This window comes from Callorhinus ursinus, unplaced genomic scaffold (genome assembly GCF_003265705.2).
Source record: "Callorhinus ursinus isolate GAN/ISIS: 27379988/994484 unplaced genomic scaffold, GSC_fseal_2.0 scaffold66, whole genome shotgun sequence".
Classification (NCBI taxonomy): Eukaryota; Metazoa; Chordata; class Mammalia; order Carnivora; family Otariidae; genus Callorhinus; species Callorhinus ursinus.
Window position 1 is genome coordinate 2,638,191 of NW_027397128.1, and position 20,257 is coordinate 2,658,447.

General features: G+C 36.9%; 1 protein-coding gene across 1 annotated transcript in view; it reads right to left on the bottom strand.

Annotated features, from left to right (window-relative positions):
• Positions 1-20,257, bottom strand: part of EDA2R (ectodysplasin A2 receptor) — a 65,237-nt gene that overhangs the window by 1,613 nt on the left and 43,367 nt on the right. The window contains exons 4-7 of the mRNA XM_025861833.2: positions 4,917-5,095; positions 4,287-4,372; positions 1,884-2,045; positions 356-360 (exon numbers count right to left, since the gene is read on the bottom strand). Of these exons, the coding sequence (XP_025717618.1) occupies positions 356-360; positions 1,884-2,045; positions 4,287-4,372; positions 4,917-5,095 (432 nt within the window). The remainder of the gene's footprint in view (positions 1-355; positions 361-1,883; positions 2,046-4,286; positions 4,373-4,916; positions 5,096-20,257) is intronic.

The window sequence follows — 20,257 nt, forward strand, 5'->3', positions numbered from 1 at the left end:
AAAGAAAGAAAGAAAGAAAGAAAGAAAGAAAGAAAGAAAGAAAGAAAAAGGAAGGAAGGAAGAAAAAAAAAAAGAAAGAAAAAAGAAAAGAAGGAAGGGAGGAAGGAAAGAAGGAAAGAAAGAATGAACCACCTGGAGCTGAGTAGCAGATTCCCCTTTGGACAGGAGTTGAACTAGCTCTTTAGTTTGCCATAGTCCCTACTCCTCTCTATTACACCATATATTGACTCTAATTCACACACTGATTTCCTTTATATGACTCCAGTATGCATGTTAGTTAGTGACTCCTGATAAACACCCTCTCCAAGTGAAAAAAAAAATCCTCTTTCTCCTTTGGAGACCCTGAGGGAGCTACCTGCCCTCATATCCCCAGAGAAGAGTACTTCATTATTATCTTGAAGAGAGGGGAGGAGCAGAGACAGGTTACCCATTTCTCCTTTCCTGAGGCAAGAGGAGGGACAAAAGCAACTCTCAGATGTTGCCTCATCTTCATCGTTTTGGGCTGCGGGGCCCAAATGTTTCACTGCCCATGTTTTATGCCCATGCCCAGGGACTGGGCAACAGCTTTCTTATTTGAGAAACTGGTTCCAAAGTCAGAAACAAGATGGTCCACCCTCAACCACAATGTTCCAAGATCCACCAAATAGTAGAGGAGAAAGAAGCAGAGCTTGAGAGGGGTCATAAAGGGATAACAGTGTTCCCTTTGTGCCCTGTAGCCCATGAAGTGCTAGATTCACCACTACTTAAGCCAAACCTATATGCTAGGCCTTTTATAGATTATCTGGCATGGCCTAAAGCCAAACTTACCCAAGGAGGTCTATGTAAAAGAGATCTTCCCACATAGAGAGAAGTTAAAAAAGTGATATTGTTTTGGGCCCAGTATCCAGTGGGCTGAAGAGGAGTCTGAGCATCAGTGTATCTAAGAAACTTTATCCTCCCCCTTTCTTACTAAATAAACTCTATTCACTAGCCTGGATTCCTGTTTAGGTGTCTCTGCCTAGCTCTCAGGAATTCAATGACACTAAAGCTGCACTGAACCTTAGTACTCTGGGCTCCTGTTTTAACCCGTTGCCTATTGCTGGCCAGCCCATCATCCTATCTCCTCCCATCTTTGCCTTCAGTGACCTGGACTTTCTGTCCCATAGTTTTGGCTAATGGCTAGAGTTGTGCTGAAAATAGATCACAGTGGTACTCCTGACTTTAAATATGACCTTCCATCTGCAATTTCCATGGCAATCTCCTATGGGCTGGGTATGGGCTCTTTGGGTGTCAGTATTGTCTGGGGAAAAATGTCTGGGTCCACCAACTCCTCTGGAAACTGGGCTCTCAGTTACCCACATTTGGGATATTACTATACTGGTAACAGTTGCCCAAGACCTCACCCACTTTTATTACAGTCATGTCTCAAAATCAGCCATTCATCCTCCATTCCTGACAAGCTCCAGAATCTATACATATAAGTAGAAATGAAGAACTGGAAAAGAACTTAGAAACCAACTAATCCAACACCAACTCTCATTTTAAAGATTAGGGATAAAGAGGCCCAAAGAAGCTAGATGACTTGTCTAAAGTTGCATAGCTATATATAGGTTGATTTAGAACCTAGGTATCCAGATTCCTTCCCCAAGGTTTTTCTCATGATGTTGTGTTCCTTTATGAACCCCTGGACCTTAATGAATCAGGTTCCATAAACTTGCAGGGTTGGCTTCAGTTGTCTCTGAAGCCCCATGCTTTCTGTTGCCACCCACAGATAGTCCACCCCTGAAGTTTTTCAACACTGTAGGGAAGGCCCATTAACTCTCAACCCCAGAAAATTCCTCTCTTCTGCTAATCAGAGCCTTGCTCCTGATACATGTAATATGTGAAGCAGCTACCCTTACCACGCTGGCAATGTCTGTTGAAAAACTGCTTGCAGTAGAGGAAGAAGAGCCCCAGGAAGGCCAGGGTAAACACCACGAGCAGACTGCTCATCAGTGCAACAAGTGTGGCCTCCTGAGGGGGCACTGTGGGTACATCTGCTTTCACTAAGCTCAACTGGAAGGCACCTGTGAGACAAGAAAGTGGGGGAAGTCAGTCACTGTGGGCAGTCAATAGTCACCCTGACACTGGGCCTGAACTTCCTTAAGCCATTATCCTCTTCCTAGGACCTTCCCCAGTTAGGGCTGCTAAGCTGGTTTTAATTCTTTGTAGAGAAGGCAAAAACATAAAGAACAAAATGGAAGAACTTGCATATACTGTTGGTATGGTACAAGTTAATATAATTATTTGAAGATACACATATTTTATGGTGTTTCCATGTCACATCTAGTTATATAACCTAGAAAACTGGAAACAAACTAAAATGTTCATCAGTAAGGTACAGGATAAATAAATCATGTAATGATATAATATTATTATATAATTTAAAATAAAAGACCTGTATGGATCAATATAAATAATCCAGAAGGGAAAAGGCAAATTGGGTAAAGCGAGGAACTTGAAGTAATTTATATAAAACATCTATCACCAAAAAATACAAGTATTAAAACATCGGTGAAGGGCTTGGTAGAATCATAGTGCTCACCAATTATCCACATGCTTCCCTGCATTTCCTATACATCCTTGTAGTTAGGCCATCAGAGTACTTCTAGTCAATGGACCATGAGTGAAAGTAATGTGTGTCCCTTGCAGACTGAAGTAGTTAAAAGCCACTATGTCTCTTCCATATCTTCCCTGTTCCATCAACCTAGGAGCCACATGGTCTAGATGGTATAGCCACAAGATGGAGGAATGTCTTTGTATAGTGAAAAATAAACTTTTGTTGTATTAAGTCACTGAGATTTAGGGGTTTGTTACTGCAGCATAGCCTACCAACAGGATGCATACAGTTTTTTTAATATTTAAATTTTTATTGTTATGTTAATCACCATACATTACATCATTAGTTTTTGATGTAGTGTTCCATGATTCATTGTTTGTGCATAACATATAGTTTTATGACAGTGATTACCTCTGGAGAAATAGAGAGAGAATGAAATTCAGAGAGGATCCAAAAGGGAATTCTATAGGGGTGCTTGGGTGGTTCAGTTGGTTAAGCATCTGCCTTTGGCTCCGGTCATGATCCCAGGGTCCTGGGATTGAGCCCTGCTTCAAGCTCCCTGCTCAGAGGGCAGTCTGTTTCTCCCTCTCCCTCTGCCCCTCCTTCATGATCTCTCTCTCTCAAATAAATAAACAAAATCTTTAGGAAAATAAAAGGAATTCTATTAAACCTGTGGAATCTTTGTTCTTTTTAAGAAAATCTGAAGTAAACATGCAAAATGTTAGAATTTATTAATTTTGGATGTTGCACAACTAACCTTTTTTAATAAAGATTTTATTTATTTATTTTTGAGAGAGAGAGAGAGAGAGAACACGAGCAGGGGGCAAGGGCAGAAGGAGAAGCAGACTCCCTGCTGGGCAGGAAGCCTGATGTGGGACTTGATCCCAGGGCCCCAGGATCATGACCTGAGCCAAAGGTAGATGTTTAACCAACTGAGCCACCCAGGCGCCCGCAACTAACCATTTTTATATTTTTCTTCATTTTAAATATTTCTACATATTTGAAGTATTTCATAATATAAAAATATCAATAATTTTAAAAGAGTGAGTATATATATATAGATGGTAAATAGATAAAAATGATAGACAGAAAAATGGATAGTGGTATGGGCATAGACTAGATCCTAGTACTTCATTCAGGCTTTTACTATTCCTAAGCAATAGAGACTCCTTTAAACCTCATATTATCATCATCATTATCATCTATAAGTGCACAAATATAATTTATAGTGTTTTCTAAATCTATTAATTCATTAGACCTAGACAGCCATCTCATAAGGTATGAAGAATGGTGATTATCGGGCGCCTGGGTGGCTCAGTCGTTAAGCGTCTGCCTTCGGCTCAGGTCATGATCCCAGGGTCCTGGGATCGAGTCCCACATCGGGCTCCCTGCTCAGCAGGAAGCCTGCTTCTCCCTCTCCCACTCCCCCTGCTTGTGTTCCTGCTCTCGCTGTCTCGCTCTGTCAAATAAATAAATAAAATCTTAAAAAAAAAAGAATGGTGATTATCGTGACTTAAATTATTTTCAGATGATGTAAAGAGGGTTAGGCAGATAATGTATTGTGAAATAAGAAATCAAATGTTAACTGTTTCCCTTGTCAATCTGCTCTACAGGAAGGAGTACAGGGGGTAGGGGAAGTCTTTACTACCCTAACTTGCTACCACTCAATGGGTTGGAGGAAAACAAGAGAAGAGAACTGGATACACACACTGAACCTCAGAGGTGGGTGTCTGTCTTGTGCATGGGATGCACTCTTGGTCCTGCAGTCCTCCAATACGTGTCTTTCGGTAGAATCTATGGTCAGAGCAATAAGGAATGGCAAGGTAATAAAATAAGCAATGCATGTGGGGTGGTCCTTACTGAGACCATAAGCAACTTCTAAAAGTCTTGCCCTCCTGGAAGCCAGCACCCATCTGGAATCCTCATGAATGCTCTGCCTCTATGTCTGATTCTGAATCAGAGTCCCAGATGTTCCACCTCCTTCCCCATTAACCATACCCGATAGCTAAAAAGGGAATTAGTCTTACAAGAGAGGGGAGAAGTGCTTTGAAATCAACTGCTTTATAATCTACAGTGAGATTTATCTTGAATCTTGGGCCTTGGCTTAAGCATGCCAGCATGATGAAAAAGTTGTTAAGTATTCATCTGTGGCTGACCATGTGCTAGGCACTTTGTAGGCGGATCATGAGAAGACACTGCTTCTCTCTCATGGGAGCTTAAGCTCATCATGATATGAACAGTTAGAATACTTCAACTAGACTCTGAGAGGTAAGGATGAAAAAGACCTCCAAGGAATACAAAAGGTCCAGGAAAGCTTGGTCTCACACAGCAGGCTTACCTAGGCAGACAGTCCCCACAGACAGCATTAGAGGTAGCTGTGCAGTTGGCCTTCTGGATACGATTGATGACAGCACAGGTGATGCAAGTCTGACATCTATGGTGGCCCCAGCTGCTTTTGAATCTGCGGGGAGGGCAGGCTGTGCAGTATGCATCTCCACCTTCTCCATAACCACAATCCTGCAGAGAGACGGGAATCACTAACATTGCTCAACAGAAATTTGGAGAGGATCAGCTATGGGACAAATGGACATCATATACAGTAATGTTTTACAAACTGCAAGTTGCAACATATTTATGAATCATAAAATAAATGTACCAGTTTGAGATCAACATTGAAATTGAAAAACAAAACAAAATAATGATATAAAATATCAGAGTTCATATACTAATGCTAAGTATCAGTCAGCATAGGCTAGGTTATGTTAAGGCAAAAAGCAAATTCCAAATCTCAGTGTCTTAAAAGAACAAAAGTTTAGTTCTCACTCACCCTATTTGCCTACCAGAGGTCTAGTAGGAGCTATGGTTTATATTATTCTCACTGGGCTACACGAGGTGGCAAAGGCTTTATCTTTGTGTTGCCATGATTGGAGCATCAGGGAAAAGAGAACTTTGTGAATTGCCACTGGCTCTTACTTTCTTCCAGAAATGATCCATTTCACTTTGCTCACATGTCTTTGATCACACATATCATCTGATTATTAGTAACTACACAAGTAAAAGAAAATGCAATTCCACAATGTTCTAGAAGATGGGGAGGTGGAAATATTTGACAAATAGCTGTAATCACTACCAATACCTCAATATTGTTTTGTAAAACTTTTACAGATAAAATATATGCAAGTATGTGTTAGGTTGTGATAAAAAAAATGTATTCTTTACTCTTGGTAGTGGTAAAAAAAAATGTTTAAATGTCAGTGATATAGAGGAGAGATGAGTGATCCAGCTGGTTCTTGCCTCAAGTCTAATATTGACTTAGTGTGACTGTAGCCAGCCCCTCTCCATTTCTGAGCATCAGAAGCCCCAACATCTGAAGAGGCTGAAGTAGACAGTCTCTAAATATTCTTCCAGCTCTGACATTCTAAGTTAGGTACAAGGCACCTGCCTGATATATCATAGCTTTTTTCTCAAAATACAACTTTAGTCATCAGGGGATATTAACTATTTGCTAGTTGTGGCAGAATTCAGCTGATTTTTTGCCAAACTCCTTTCTTCCTAAGAATACCACTAGCCAACATTCCCTAACCCCTCTGTAGTTAGGGGGGTACAGGTGCCTAATTTCTAGCTAATGGAACATGGATAAAATGATGCATGCCTCTCTCAGGCCTGGCCCCAAGAAAACTGCCTGTTTTTGTCTTTATACTTAAATTAAATTTAAAACTGCCTTAATTTTATTTATACTGTGATTTTCTGGTACACAGTAACACCCAGAGAAATGTTGAAATCAATATATTAAAAATGACAGGACATCAGGAAAATGGAGGAGGTGACAGCTCCAAGCCTTCATTTCCTCATAGTAACAGAAAAGCATACAGAGGGGCACCTGGGTAGCTCAGTTGGTTGAGCATCCAGCTCTTGATTTCAGTTCAGGTCATGATCTCAGGGTCCCAGGATTGAGCCCCACATCAGGCTCCATGCTTAGCAGGGTGTCTGCTTGAGGATTTCTCTACCTCTCCCTCTGCCCTTCCCCCTGCCCATGTGCTCTCTCTCTCTCTCTCCTTCTCAAATAAATAAATAATTCTTTAAAAAAAAAGAAAAGTATGCAGAAATTGTCAGAATCAAAGTTGTCAGAACTCTGGGAAACAAAGATTTACAGTGATTAAGCAAATGCTGAACCAAGAAAAAAGACAACTTGAAAATGAAAGGAAAGTTTTATGCCATTTTTGTTTGCCTTTACTACACAAGTCTCCTGAGCAGCACCAGCCCTAAAGTGGAGGCAATCTTAAAGTGGCAGCAGCCTGTGTTCTTAGTGGGAGGCCTTCATCCCTAGTTCCAGAATGTATTGAGCAAAACTTATTCATAAATTATTGTGTATGACTGTTCTAACCTGTCTGTTGGCTACCTAAAAGACTGGTATGAAGTGTTCACTTCTGTTTCATTCAATTTAGAATTCAGACTGGAAAAGGGGTGGGCATTTATTTAAAAAAATGCTGCAAAGCAAACTAACAAACCACAGATATCTGGGGCAAGAAATTACGAACAAAGAAACATGATAGACTTCCTAACCTTGGAAGGGTTAGAAAAAAATGAGAGAAATGTGTTGGGAAATGAAAACATTCAGAAGCACCCATATATATGGGGGAATTTAGAAAGGCACATGCATTCCTAGGTCAAGAGACATGCTTATAAAAGGAGAAGACCCAAAGCTTACACATTGGGCTGATCCATAGGCTGAGTGCAAGTTTGGCTAATTGTTGAAGGAGTGTTTCAGCACAGACCCAATCTGCAAAGACTGGGAAAGGTGTGTAGGTTTTTTTATTTTATTTTATTTTTATTTTTTAAAATATCTGGCACTCAAGGAAATCTCTATCAAAATATTAGTGGGGCACCTGGATGGCTCAGTCCATTAAGCATCTGCCTTCGGCTCAGGTCATGATCTCAGGATCCTGGGATCCAGCCCCACATAGGGATCCATGCTCGGCGGGGAGTCTGCTTCTCCCTCTCCCTCTCCCCCTCCCCCCTGCATGCTCTCCCTCTCAAATAAATAAATAAAAATATTAGTTAACCATGATCTAAATAAACACAGACTAAATAACCATATATGGGAAAGAATACAGTGTTTGAAAAAGGATTTTGGAAAAACACCTAAATAAATGAACTAATATAGCCTTTAATAAATACAATTTTTTAAAAAAAGCTAAATGTGAGGAAGGAAAAAAACTGATTAACGTCACATTATAATGATTAGTTTTGAACAAAAAAGTGACAAAACATATAAAGAAACACGAATGTATGGCTCATTTAAAGAAACAAATAAAATTGATGGAAAGTATTTCTGAGGAAGTCCAGACATTGGACTTACTAGACAAAGAGTAGAAGACTAATATCTTAAATATATTCAAAGAAAAACATGAACTAAAAAAATCAGAAATAAGTGTATGAACAAAATGGTAATATCAAAATTATAAAAAGAAACCAAACAGAAATCCTGGATCTGAAAAGTAAACTAACTAAATGAAAAAATCACTACAAGAGTTAAATAGTAGCTCTCAGCAGGTAGAAAAATGAATGAGCAAACTTGAGGACAGTTGAAATTATCAAGTGTGAGGAACAGAAATACAAAAGGAATGAAGAGAGTAAACAAAACCTAAGAGACACCAACAAGTGGACTAACAAACAATTGGGATTCCCAGAAGGAAAAGAGAGAAATAAAAAAGCAGAAACAATATTTGAAGAAATAATGGCTAAAAACTTACCAAATTTGATGAAAGACATTAATAAACACATCCACAATGCTCAATGAACTTGAAGTAGGAAAAACTCAGAGACCCATAATAAGACATATTACAAATAAGATGTACAGAGCCAAAAACAAAGAAAAAAATCTTGATGCAACAATAGAGAAACAACTTGTCAAGTACAAGAGATCATATTTTTCCTCAAAAAATATGGAAGCTAGAAGGCAGTAAGATGACATATGTGTCAAAAGAAATAGACTGCTAACAAATTATTCCTTAGCCAAGAAAAAGAATTCTTCAAAGATGAAGGAGAAATTAAAACATTTCTAGATAAACAAAACTGGGGCAGTTTAATATTACCAGACCTAAACTACAAGAAATGCTAAAGGGAATTCTTCAGGTTAAAACTGAAGGATGCTGGATAGTAACTCAAAACCACAGAGGGAAATAAATATCTCTGGTAAAGGTAAATACATGAGAAAATATAAAAGGCATCATATTGCATTTTTAGTTTTTCACACCACCTTTTATGTCCTATATGATTTAAAAGAAAAAATAATAATAATTATAAATCTAAGATATTGGGCTCATAATTAATAACCAAAGTGACAATAATAACATAAAGGGAGGTGAGACAAAACTGTATAAATTAGAGTTTTTGTATGCTATTGAAGTTAACTTGGTATCAACTCAAACTACATCATTAAAATTCAGGATGTTAAAGGGAATCTGCATGGTAACTAAAAGGAAATAACTAAAAATATACACAAAAGAAATGAAAGAGGAATTAGTAAAACTTCTCAGTGCAAAAAAAATAACTAGCAAAAAAGGTAATAATGTAGGAAATGAGGGACAAAAAATGGTATAAAACATACATAAGACAAATAACAAAATGTAAGAAGTACTCTCTTATCAGTATTTCTTTTTCTCTCTCTCTTTTCAGTATTTCTCTTAATGTCAATGTTTTAAGTGCTCCAAAGGCAGATTGGTAGACTGGATAAAAAACAACAGTAACAACAACAACAACAACAAACATGACCCACCCATATACAGCCTACAAGAGATTAACTTTAGACCCAAACACACAGATTGTTGAAAGTAAAAGGATAAAAAACATATTCCTTGCAAATAGTAACAAAAAGAGATCTGGGGTGTTTATACTGATGTCATACAAAATAGACTGTGAACAAAAAATTCTATAAAAACAAAGAAGAGGTGGAGTAGTTAGCATGGCAGAGAAGTAGGGGGACCGTGGGCTTTCCTCATCCCTTGAAGACAGCTGTATTGAGGTCAGATCACTTAGAACACCCATGAAAACAACTTGAGGACTGGGAAAAAGATATCTATGGTTGGAGAGAGATAATGTGGCAGGTGCTGAGGTGCATGGAAGTGAACTGGGGGAAAGAAAAACTGGTGCCATGGAGGGGAGGGAATCCTTTCCATGAAGAGAGAAAAAGGAGAGAAAGAGAGAGGGGTTGCAAGAGTGCAGCATCAGGTTCGCACAAGAAGAAAACCTCTCTGGACCAAGGAGTGGAGAGTGAGGGGTATTGAGTGTTGCAGGCTTTTTGCAAACAGTGTATGGAGCTCAAACTCTGAGGTTTTGGAAGTACACGACTTTCACCAGAGTGGAACTATGGCATGCACTCCCGGGGAGAAGGAGGGAGCTAGCCTAGGAGCATACAATGTGGTATAGGGATATCCTGGGTCACACTGGGAGAGACTCTTCCCCTTCCTGGAATACATTTGAAAGAAGGTATATTGCCTCTCCAAGGACAAAAGACCCTGCAGGTGCCAGCTTTTCATCAACAGGGGATGTGCAGATGGTGAATAACCTGGTTGCTGTATTTCATTATGCTACACCATAGATTCCATGCACCACACAGGCAAGGGACTGTTTTTCTGGGACAAAGCACACCAAACACATCAGGGTGAGGTTCCACACTAGAGGATGGGGATAGGCACAAGTAGTGCCAGGTCCTCTAAGATTTAGACTTTTGAATCCCAGTCAAGCACCAAAGATAAAATGCAGGAGTGCTATGGTGCTGGGTGGGCTGAAGGCTCCTGCTATTCTGTGAGGGCTTCCTAAACAGAGGGGGGTGTGAGATTCCCCTGTCTGGGGACAAGAGAGTGGGGTGGAGCCACTCATCCCCTCGCCAACAACACAGTTGGACTTCAGAGAGCAACACAGTGGCCCCATGAAGAAGGGGGATCTGCTTACACCAAAACCTGACCCCTGTGCCTGGCAAGTGCATATGTACTGGGGCATGCCTGACTCTGAGCCAGTGCATAGGGCCTCTCCCCCAGAAGACCAGCATAGGCAGAACCCTGCATGCACAAGGTCTGCTGATCATAGAGTGCTTCAAAGTGTCACCAGCGGTTCTGATGGAAATAGGACCAGGCTTTACTTTTTTTTTTTATTTTTTTCTATTCTTTAGAATCAGGCTTATAGTTTTGTTTCTTTTTTCCATTTCCTTTTCTCTTTTTGGGTGGCTCAGGATTCTTTTTCTCTTTTCTTTTTCTTTTTCTCTGTAGAATTAGGCTTATAGTTTTATGATTGTTTTTATTTGTTCCTGTTACTTTTTTTCTTTTTTTATCAGACCTTTTTACTTTTTTTTCAAGGCTTATTTGAACAAACAAATCAAAACACACCTAGTTAAAGGTCCAAACACTCCCCACTACAAGCAAGGAGGAACTCTGCAGAGGTTGAACCAGTGGGAAAAAGCAGCCAAAACTCAACACCAAAGTGCACACAGCATACACAAGAAACACCTGCTGAAGTGCCAGGCCCTGGGCAGTGTATGACCCCTTTTTAATATAGCATTACTTTCAGATGTAGGAAAGATAACAAGCTTATAAAACATGCAAAAGACAGAAACTTAGCCAAAATGACAAGATGGAGGAATTCTCCCCAAAAGAAAGGTCGGGAAGAAATCACAGCCAAGTACTTGCTCAAAACAGATATAAGCAATATATCTGAACAATAATTTAGAGCAGCAGTCATAAGATTACTAGCTGTGCTTAAAAAAAGCATAAAAGACACCAGAGGAACCCTTGCTACAGATACAAAAGAACTAAAAAGTAGTCAGGTTGACATAAAAAAATGCTACAACTGAGATGCAAAACTGACTGGATATAATCACAACAAGGATTGAAGAAACAGGAGAGATTTGGTGATATAGAAGATAAAATTATGGAAAATAATGAAGCTGAAAATAAAAGGGAAAGAAAACTATTAGATCATGCATGTAGCCTTAGGAAACTCAGTGAGTCCATAAAGCAAAATAATATCCATATCACAGGAGCCCCAGAAGAAGAGTGGGGGAAAAGGGGCATAAGGTTTATTTGAACAAATTACAGCTGAGAACTTCCCTAATCTGGGGAAGGAAATACACATTCAAATCCAAGAAGCACAGAGAACTCACCTCAAAATCAACAAAAACAAGTCAACACCAAGACATATCATAGTGAAACTTGCAAAATACAAGGGTAAAAAGAGAATTCTGAAAGCAGCTAGGGAAAAGAACTTTTTTTAAAAAAAAATTATTATGTTCAGTTAGCCAACATTAGTTTTTGATGTCATGGGTAAAAGGTCCTTAACTTACAAGTGTAGACACATAAGGTAGCAGCAGACCTGTCTGTTGAAACTTGGCAGGCCAGAAGAGAGTGGAAGGAAATATTCAACATGCTACAAGGAAAAATATACAGCCAAGAATACTTTAACCAGCAAGGCTGTCATTCAATATAGGAGAGATATAGTTTCCAAGCAAAAACTAAAGGAGTTCATGAACACTAAACAAGTTCAGCAACAAATATTAAAGGGGACCATTTGACAGGGAAAGAGAGACCAAAAGTAACAAAGACTAGACAGAAACAGAGACTTTACAGGTAATACACTGGCACTAAATTCATATATATCAATAATTATTCTGAATGTAAGTGGAATAAATTCTCCAATCAAAAGGCATAAGATATCAGAATGAATAAAAAAAAAGACCGTCAATATGCCACTTACAAAAGACTCATTTTAGATCCAAAGACACCTCCAGTTTGAAAGTGAGGGGGTGGAGAATCATTTACCATGCTAATGAACATCAAAAGAAAGCTGGAGTACCCATACTTATATCAGTCAAACTAGATTTTCAAACAAAGACCATAACAAGAGATGAAACAGGGCACTATATCATAGTAAAAGCGTCCATTCAGCAAGAACATCTAATGATTTTAAATATTTGTACTAACTTGGGAGCAGCCAAATACATAAATCAATTAATAAAATACTTAAAGAACATGATTGATAATAATACAATAATAGTAGGGGACTTTAGCACCCCACTCACATCAAGAGACAGATCATCTAAGCAGAAGATCAACAAGGAAACAAGGGCCTTGAATGACACACAGAACCAGATGGACTTAACAGATATATTCAGAGCATTTCATCCAAAAGCAGCAGACTACACACTCTTTTTGACTGCACATGGAATATTCTCCAGAATAGATCATGGACAGGATCACAAATCAGGCTTCAACCACTACAAAAAGACTTGAGATCATACCATGCATATTTTCAGACCACAGTGCTATGAAATTTGAAGTCAACCACAAGAAAATATTTGGAACAACCACAAACACATGGAGGTTAAAAATCATCCCACTAAAGAATGAATGGGTTAACCAGGAAATTAAAGAAGAATGAAAAAAAAATACATGGAAGCAACTGAAAATGAAAACAAGACAGTTCAGAACCTTGGAGATGCAGCAAAGGCTGTCCTAAGAGGAGAGTATATAGCAATAAAAGCCTTTCTCAAGATGCAGTAAAAATCTCAAATACACAATGTAACCTTACACCTAAAGGAGCTGGAAAAAGAATAGCAAATAAAGCTTAATGCCAGCAGGAGAAGGGAAATAATAAACCTTAGAACAGAAACCAATGACATACAAATCAATAAAACAGTAGAACAGATCAAGAAAACTAGGAGCTTGTTCTTTGAAAGAATTAACAAGACTGATAAACCTCTAGACAGACTTATCAAAATGAAAAGACAAAGTATTGAAATAAATAAAATCATGAATGAAAGAGGAGACATCACGAACAATGCCATAGAAATACAAACAACTATAAGAGAATATTATTAGCAAGTGTATGCAAACAAATTAGGCGATCTGGAAGAAATGGATAAATTCCTAGAAACATATAAGCTACCAAAACTGAATCAGGAAGAAATAGACAGTCTGAACAGACACATAATCAGCAAAGAAATTGAATCAGTTAAAAAAAAAAAATCCCAATAAAGGAGAGTCGAGGGCCTGATGGCTTCTAAGGGGAAATCCACCAAACAGTTAAAGAGTTAGTATCTATTCTTCTCAAATTGTCCCAAAAATGGAAATGGAAGGAAAACTTCTAAACTCATTATATGAAGCCTGCATTACCTTGATCCCCAAACCAGACAAAGACCCACTAAAAAGGGGAATTATAGACCAATATCCCTGATAAACCCTCATGCAAAAATTCTCAATGAGATACTAACTAATGGAATCCAAAAGTACATTAAAAGGATTATTCACCAAGACAAATGGTATTTATTCCAGGATGTCAGGGGTGTTCAATACCCCCTAAAAATCAACGTGATACATTACATTAATAAAAGAAAGGATAACAACCACATGATCCTCTCAATAGATGCAAAACATACATTTGACAAAATACAGCATCCTTTCTTGATAAAAACCCTCAAGAAAATAGCAATAGAAGGAACATACCGCAACATCATAAAGGCCATATAAAAAGACCCACCAATAATATCCTTAAGGGGAAAAACTGAGAGCTTTTCCTTTAAGGTCAGGAACAAGATGAGGATATTCACTCCCACCACTGTTGTTCAACATAGTATTGAAAGTCCTAGTCTCTGCAATCAGCAAAAAACAAAAACAAAACAAAACAAAAAACAAACAAACAAAAAACGAACAAAATGCATCCAAATCATCAAGGAAGTCAAACTTTCAGTCTTCACAGATGACATGATATTCTATGTAGAAAACCCAAAAGATTCCACCAAAAATTTGCTAGAACTGATACAGGAATTTAGCAAAGTTGCAGGTTATAAAATCAATGCACAGAGGTCTGTTGCATTTCTGTATACCAATAATGAAGCAGCAGAAAGAGAAATCAAGGAATCGAGCCCATTTACAATTGTACCAAAAACCATAAGATACCTAGGAATAAATCTAACCAAAGAGGTAAAAGATCTGTAGTCTGGAAACTATAGAACACATATGAAAGAAATTGAGGAAGACACAAAGAGCTGGAAAGCATTCTATGATCATGGATTGGAAGAACAAATATTGTTAAAATGTCTATACTTCCCAAAACAAGCTACACATTCAATGCAATCCCGATCAAAATAACACTAGTATTTTTTCACACAGCTAGAACAACGAATTCTAAAATTTGTATAGAACCAGAAAGGACCCTGAATAGCCAAAATAATGTTGAAAAAGAAAACCAATGCAGGAGACATCACAATTCTGGACTTCAAGCTATATTACAATGCTGTAATTAACAAAACAGCACGTTACTGGCACAAAAACAGACACATAGATCAATGGAACAGAATAGAGAATCCAGAAATGGACCCATAACCCTATAGTCAACTAACCTTTGACAAAGCAGGAAAGAATATCCAATGGCAAAAAGATAGTCTCTTCAACAAATGGTGTTAGGAAAATTGGACAGCAACATGGAGAAGAATGAAACTGCACCACTCTTTTACACCATACACAAAAATAAGTTCAAAATGGATCAAAGACCTAAATGTGAGGCAGGAAGCCATCAATATCCCAGAGGAGAACACAGGCGGCAATCTTTTTGACCTTGGCTGCAGCAACTTCTTACTAGACACATCTCTGGAAGCAAGGGAAACAAAAGTGAAAATGAACTGTTGGGACTTCACCAATATAAAAACCTTCTGCACAGGAAAGGAAACAGTCAATAAAACTGAAAGGCAACCAAAGGAATGGGAGAAGATATTTGCAAATGACAAATCAGATAAAGGGTTAATATCCAAAATAGATAAAGAATTTATCAAAAACACACCCCCCCCCAAAAAAAAATCTAGTTAAGAAATGGGCAGGAGCCATGAACAGGCATTTCTCCAAAGAAGACACACAAATGGCTAACAGACACATGAAAAAAATGTCAACATCACTCATCATGAGGGAAATACAAATCAAAACCACATTGAGACACCACCTCACACCAGTCAGAACGGCTAAAATTAACAACTCAGGAAACAACAAATGTTGACGAGGGTGCAGAGAAATGGGAATTTTTATGGTGTTGGTAGGAATGCAAACTGGTACAGCTACTCTGAAAAACAGGATGGAGGTTCCTTCAAAAGTTAAAAATAGAACTACCCTACGACCCAGCAATTGTACTACTAGGTATTTACCCAAAGGATAAAAAGAGGTATTCAAAGGGTCATATGCATCCCAATGTTTATAGCAGCATTATCCATAATAGCCAAAATATGGAAAGAGCTTGGATGTCCATCCACTGATGAATGGATAAAGAAGAGGTGCTATATATACATATATATGATGGAATATGATGGACTATTACAAAACATATATATCCATATGTGTGTATATATATATATATATATATATATATATATATATATATATATATAATGGAATATTACTCGAAATCTTGCCATTTGCAATGATGTGGATGAAATTAGAGTGTATTATCCTAAGTGAAATAAATTAGTCAGAGGAAGACAAATACCATATGATTTTATTCATCCTTGTAAATTTAAGAAACAAAAGAGATGAACATAGTGGAAGGGAATGAAAAATAAAATAAGATAAAAGCAGAGAGGGAGACAAACCATAACAGACGCTTAACTATAGGGAGCAAACTTTGGGTTGCTAGATGGGGGATAGGTGAGGGGGTGGGTTTAATGATTGGTGGGCATTAAGGCAGGCATTTGTTGTAATGAGCACTCGGTGTTATATGGATGTGATGAATCACTAAATTCTACCCCTGAAACTAATACTACACTATTTGTTAACTAACTTGAATTTAAATACAGTCTTGAAAAAAAAAAGAAGAACATCTATATTTAAGGAAGAACATATATTAATATAGGATCACTACATCAAGAAAATACAATTATGAATACATATAAACCAGACAACAGAGCCCCAAATTTGTTAAGCAACCATTGACGGAATTTAAGTGAGTGATAGCACTTCTACAAAATTATTTGGAGATTACAGTACTCTACTTTCCAAAATGGTTTGCATATCTATAGAGACTAACTATAATGGTATAGAAGGCTTTAAACACCATAAACCAATTAAACCTAATTGACATATAGAACATTACAAACAATAAAGGAAGAATGTTCATTATACTCAATTGCACATGGAACATCCTGCAGAATAGACTGTTTGGTTCCAAAACAAGTCTAAAAAAAAAAAACGAACACAAACAAACAAAATCATACAAACTGTCTTTTCTGACCATGATATAATAAAGCTCTAAATCAGTAACAGAAAGAAAACGGGAAAATATATACATATGAAATTAAATAACACACTCTTAAAATAACCAATGAGTCAAAGAAAAAAATCACAAGGAAAACTAGAAATTATTTAGAGATGAATGAAAATAAGAACACAATTCAAAAATGTATGGGATACAGCAAATAAAGTAGTACTTGGAAGTTAAAACCAGTAAATGCCTACATTACAAAGAGAAAAAACAAGATCTCAAGTCAATAACCTAACTTTACACCTTGAAAAATTAGAAAGATAAACCAAAAATTAGGAGAAAAAAAGGAAATTATAAAACTTAGAGTAGAGATAAATAAAATACTGTAGAAAAACTATATAATGAATGAAACAAAAAGTTCACTCTTTGAACAACAAAACTGATCAACAAAGTTGATAAACTTTTAGGTATACCACAAAAGAAAATAAAGGATATATAAAAATAACTAAAATCCAAAGTGAAAGTGGGGATAATACAACCAAATTTACAGAAATAAAAAGGATTATTAGATAATAATATGAAAAATTATACACCAACAAAGTATATAATCTAGATGAAATGGACAAATTCCTAGAAATCCACAAATAACCTAAATTGGCTCAAGAAGAAATAGACAGTATCAACAGATCTATTACAAAGAGATTAAATGAATCATCATAAACCTCTCAATGAAGAAAAATCCAGAATGAGATGGCTACTCTGGTGAATTCTACCAAGCATTTAAATAATTAACAGTAATATTTTTCAAAATCTTCCAAAAAATTAAAGAAGAGAAAATATATCCTAACATCCAATGAGGCAGGCTAATTAAACACCAAATTAAAACTACATCACAAGAAACTAAAAGGCAACCTACTGAATAGGAGAAGATATTTACAAATGACATATCTGATAAAGGGTTACTACCCAAAATATATAAAAAACTTATACAACTCAACACCTAATCTATTACACAATGGGGAAAAACAGCTTTTCTTATATGGCCTTTATTTCTTTTTTCCTCTATAGTGAGGAACAAGAAAGGAATGTCCACTCTCACCAGTGTTATTTAACATAATATTGGAAGTTCTAGCCACAACAAGCAGACAACAAAAAGGAATAAAAAAAGTATCCAAATGAGCAAGGAAAAAGTCAAAAGTTCACTATTTGCAGATGACATGATACTCTATACAGAAACCCTGAAAAGCTCCACCAAAAAAAAAAAAATTGCTAGAACTGATACATGAATTCAGTAAAGTTACAGGATAAAAATCAACGTATAGAAATCTGTTGCATTTCTATATACCAACAATGAAGCAGCAGAAAGAGAAAGCAAGGAATCAATCCCATTTACAATTGCACCAAAACCCATGAGATAACTGAATAATCGTAACCAAAGTGGTAAAAGACCTGTATTCTGAAAACTATGAAACACAGATGAAAGAAATTGAAGATGAAACAAAGAAATTGAAAAACATTCCATGCACATGTATTGGAAGAACAAATATTGTTAAAATGTCTCTAGTACCCAAAGCAATCTACACATTTAATGCAGTCCTATCAAAACACCAACAGCATTTTTCACAGAGCTAGAACAAACAATACCAAAATTTGTATGGAACCACAAAAGACCCTGAATAGTCAAAACAACCTAGTAAAAGAAAAGCAAAGGTGGGGGCATTACAATTCCAGACTTAAGGTTACATGACAAAGATCTAGTAATCAAAACAGTATGGTACTGGCATAAAAATAAACAAATAGATCAATGGTACAGAATGGAAAACCCAGAAATGGATTCACAATTATATGGCTAATTAATATTTGACAAAGCAGGAAAGACTATCCAATGGAAAGAAGACAGTCTCTTCAACAGATAGTATTGGGAAAACTGGACAGCAATATGCAAAAGAATGAAACTGGACCACTTTCTTACACCGTACACAAAAACAAATTCAAAATGAATTAAAGACCTAAATGTGAGACTTGATACCATAAAAGTCCTAGAGAAAAACACAGGCAGTAACCTCTTTGACATTGGCTGTAGCAACTTCTTTGTGGACATTTCTCCTGACACAAGAGAAAGAAAAGCAAAAATCAAGTATTGGGACTTCTTTAAAATAAAAAGGTTTTGCAGAGTGAAGGAAACAATCAACAAACCTAAAAGGCAACCTATGAAATGGGAGAAGATATTTTCAAATGACATATCTAATAAAGGATTAGTATCCAAAATATATAAAGAGCTTATGAAACTCAACACCCAAAAAACAAAAAAGTCCAATTAAAAAAATGGGCAGAAGACATGAATTGACATTTTTCCAAAGAAGACGTACAAATGGCTAAAAGACACATGAAAAGATGCTCAACACCACTCATAAGGGAAATACAAATCAAAACTGCAATGAGATATTACCTTGCACCTGTCAAAATGGCTAAACCTGTAGCCCAACTCATCAAATAGAAAGTGCCCAAATAAATAGTCAGAAACACAAAAAGGTAAGTTACAATAGGCACCATAGAAGTACAAATGGTCATAAGAGATTACTATGAATAATTATACACCAACAAACTTGAAAACCTAAAAGAAATGGATAAGCTTCTTTAAACATACAACCTTCCAAGACTGAATCATGAATAGAAAATGTGAATATACTGACTACACACAATAAAATTGAATCAGTAATATAAAAACTCCCCAAAAAACAAAAGTCAATGACCAGATGGCTTCATGGGTAAATTCCACTAAACATTTAAAGAAGAGTTAGTACCTAACTTTCTTAAATTATGCCAAAAAACTGAATGGAAAGGAATGCTTCTAAGGTCATTTTACAGAGCCAGAATTATTAGGCTACCCAAACCAAAAATACCATAAATAAACAAAAATTATTGGCTAATATTCCTGATGAACATAGATGCAAAAATCCTCAGCAAAATATTAATGAACCAAATCCTATAATACATTAAAAGGATCATAGGGCACCTGGGTGGCTCAGTTGGTTAAGCATCTGACTCTTAATTTTGGCTCAGGTCATGAGCCCAGGGTTGTTAGATTGAGCCCTATGTCAGGGTGTGGAGCCTGCTTGGGATTCTCTCTTTCCCTCTCTTTCTGCCCCTCCCCACTGCTTGTGTTCTCTCTCTGTCTCCCTTGTAAAAAAAAATGAAAAAAGAACAAAAATAACAAAAAGAGTTTCTCTTCCTTTCTTAGAATAAAAAATAAATAAAAGGATCATACACTACAACCAGGTGGGATTTATTCCAGGAATGCAAGGATGGTTCAGCATCTACAAATCAACATGATATACTACATTAACAAAACAAAGGATAAAAATCATATGGTTGTCTCAATAAAGACAGAAAAAACACTTGAAAAAATTCAATATACATTTGTGATAAAAATTCTTAATATAGTGT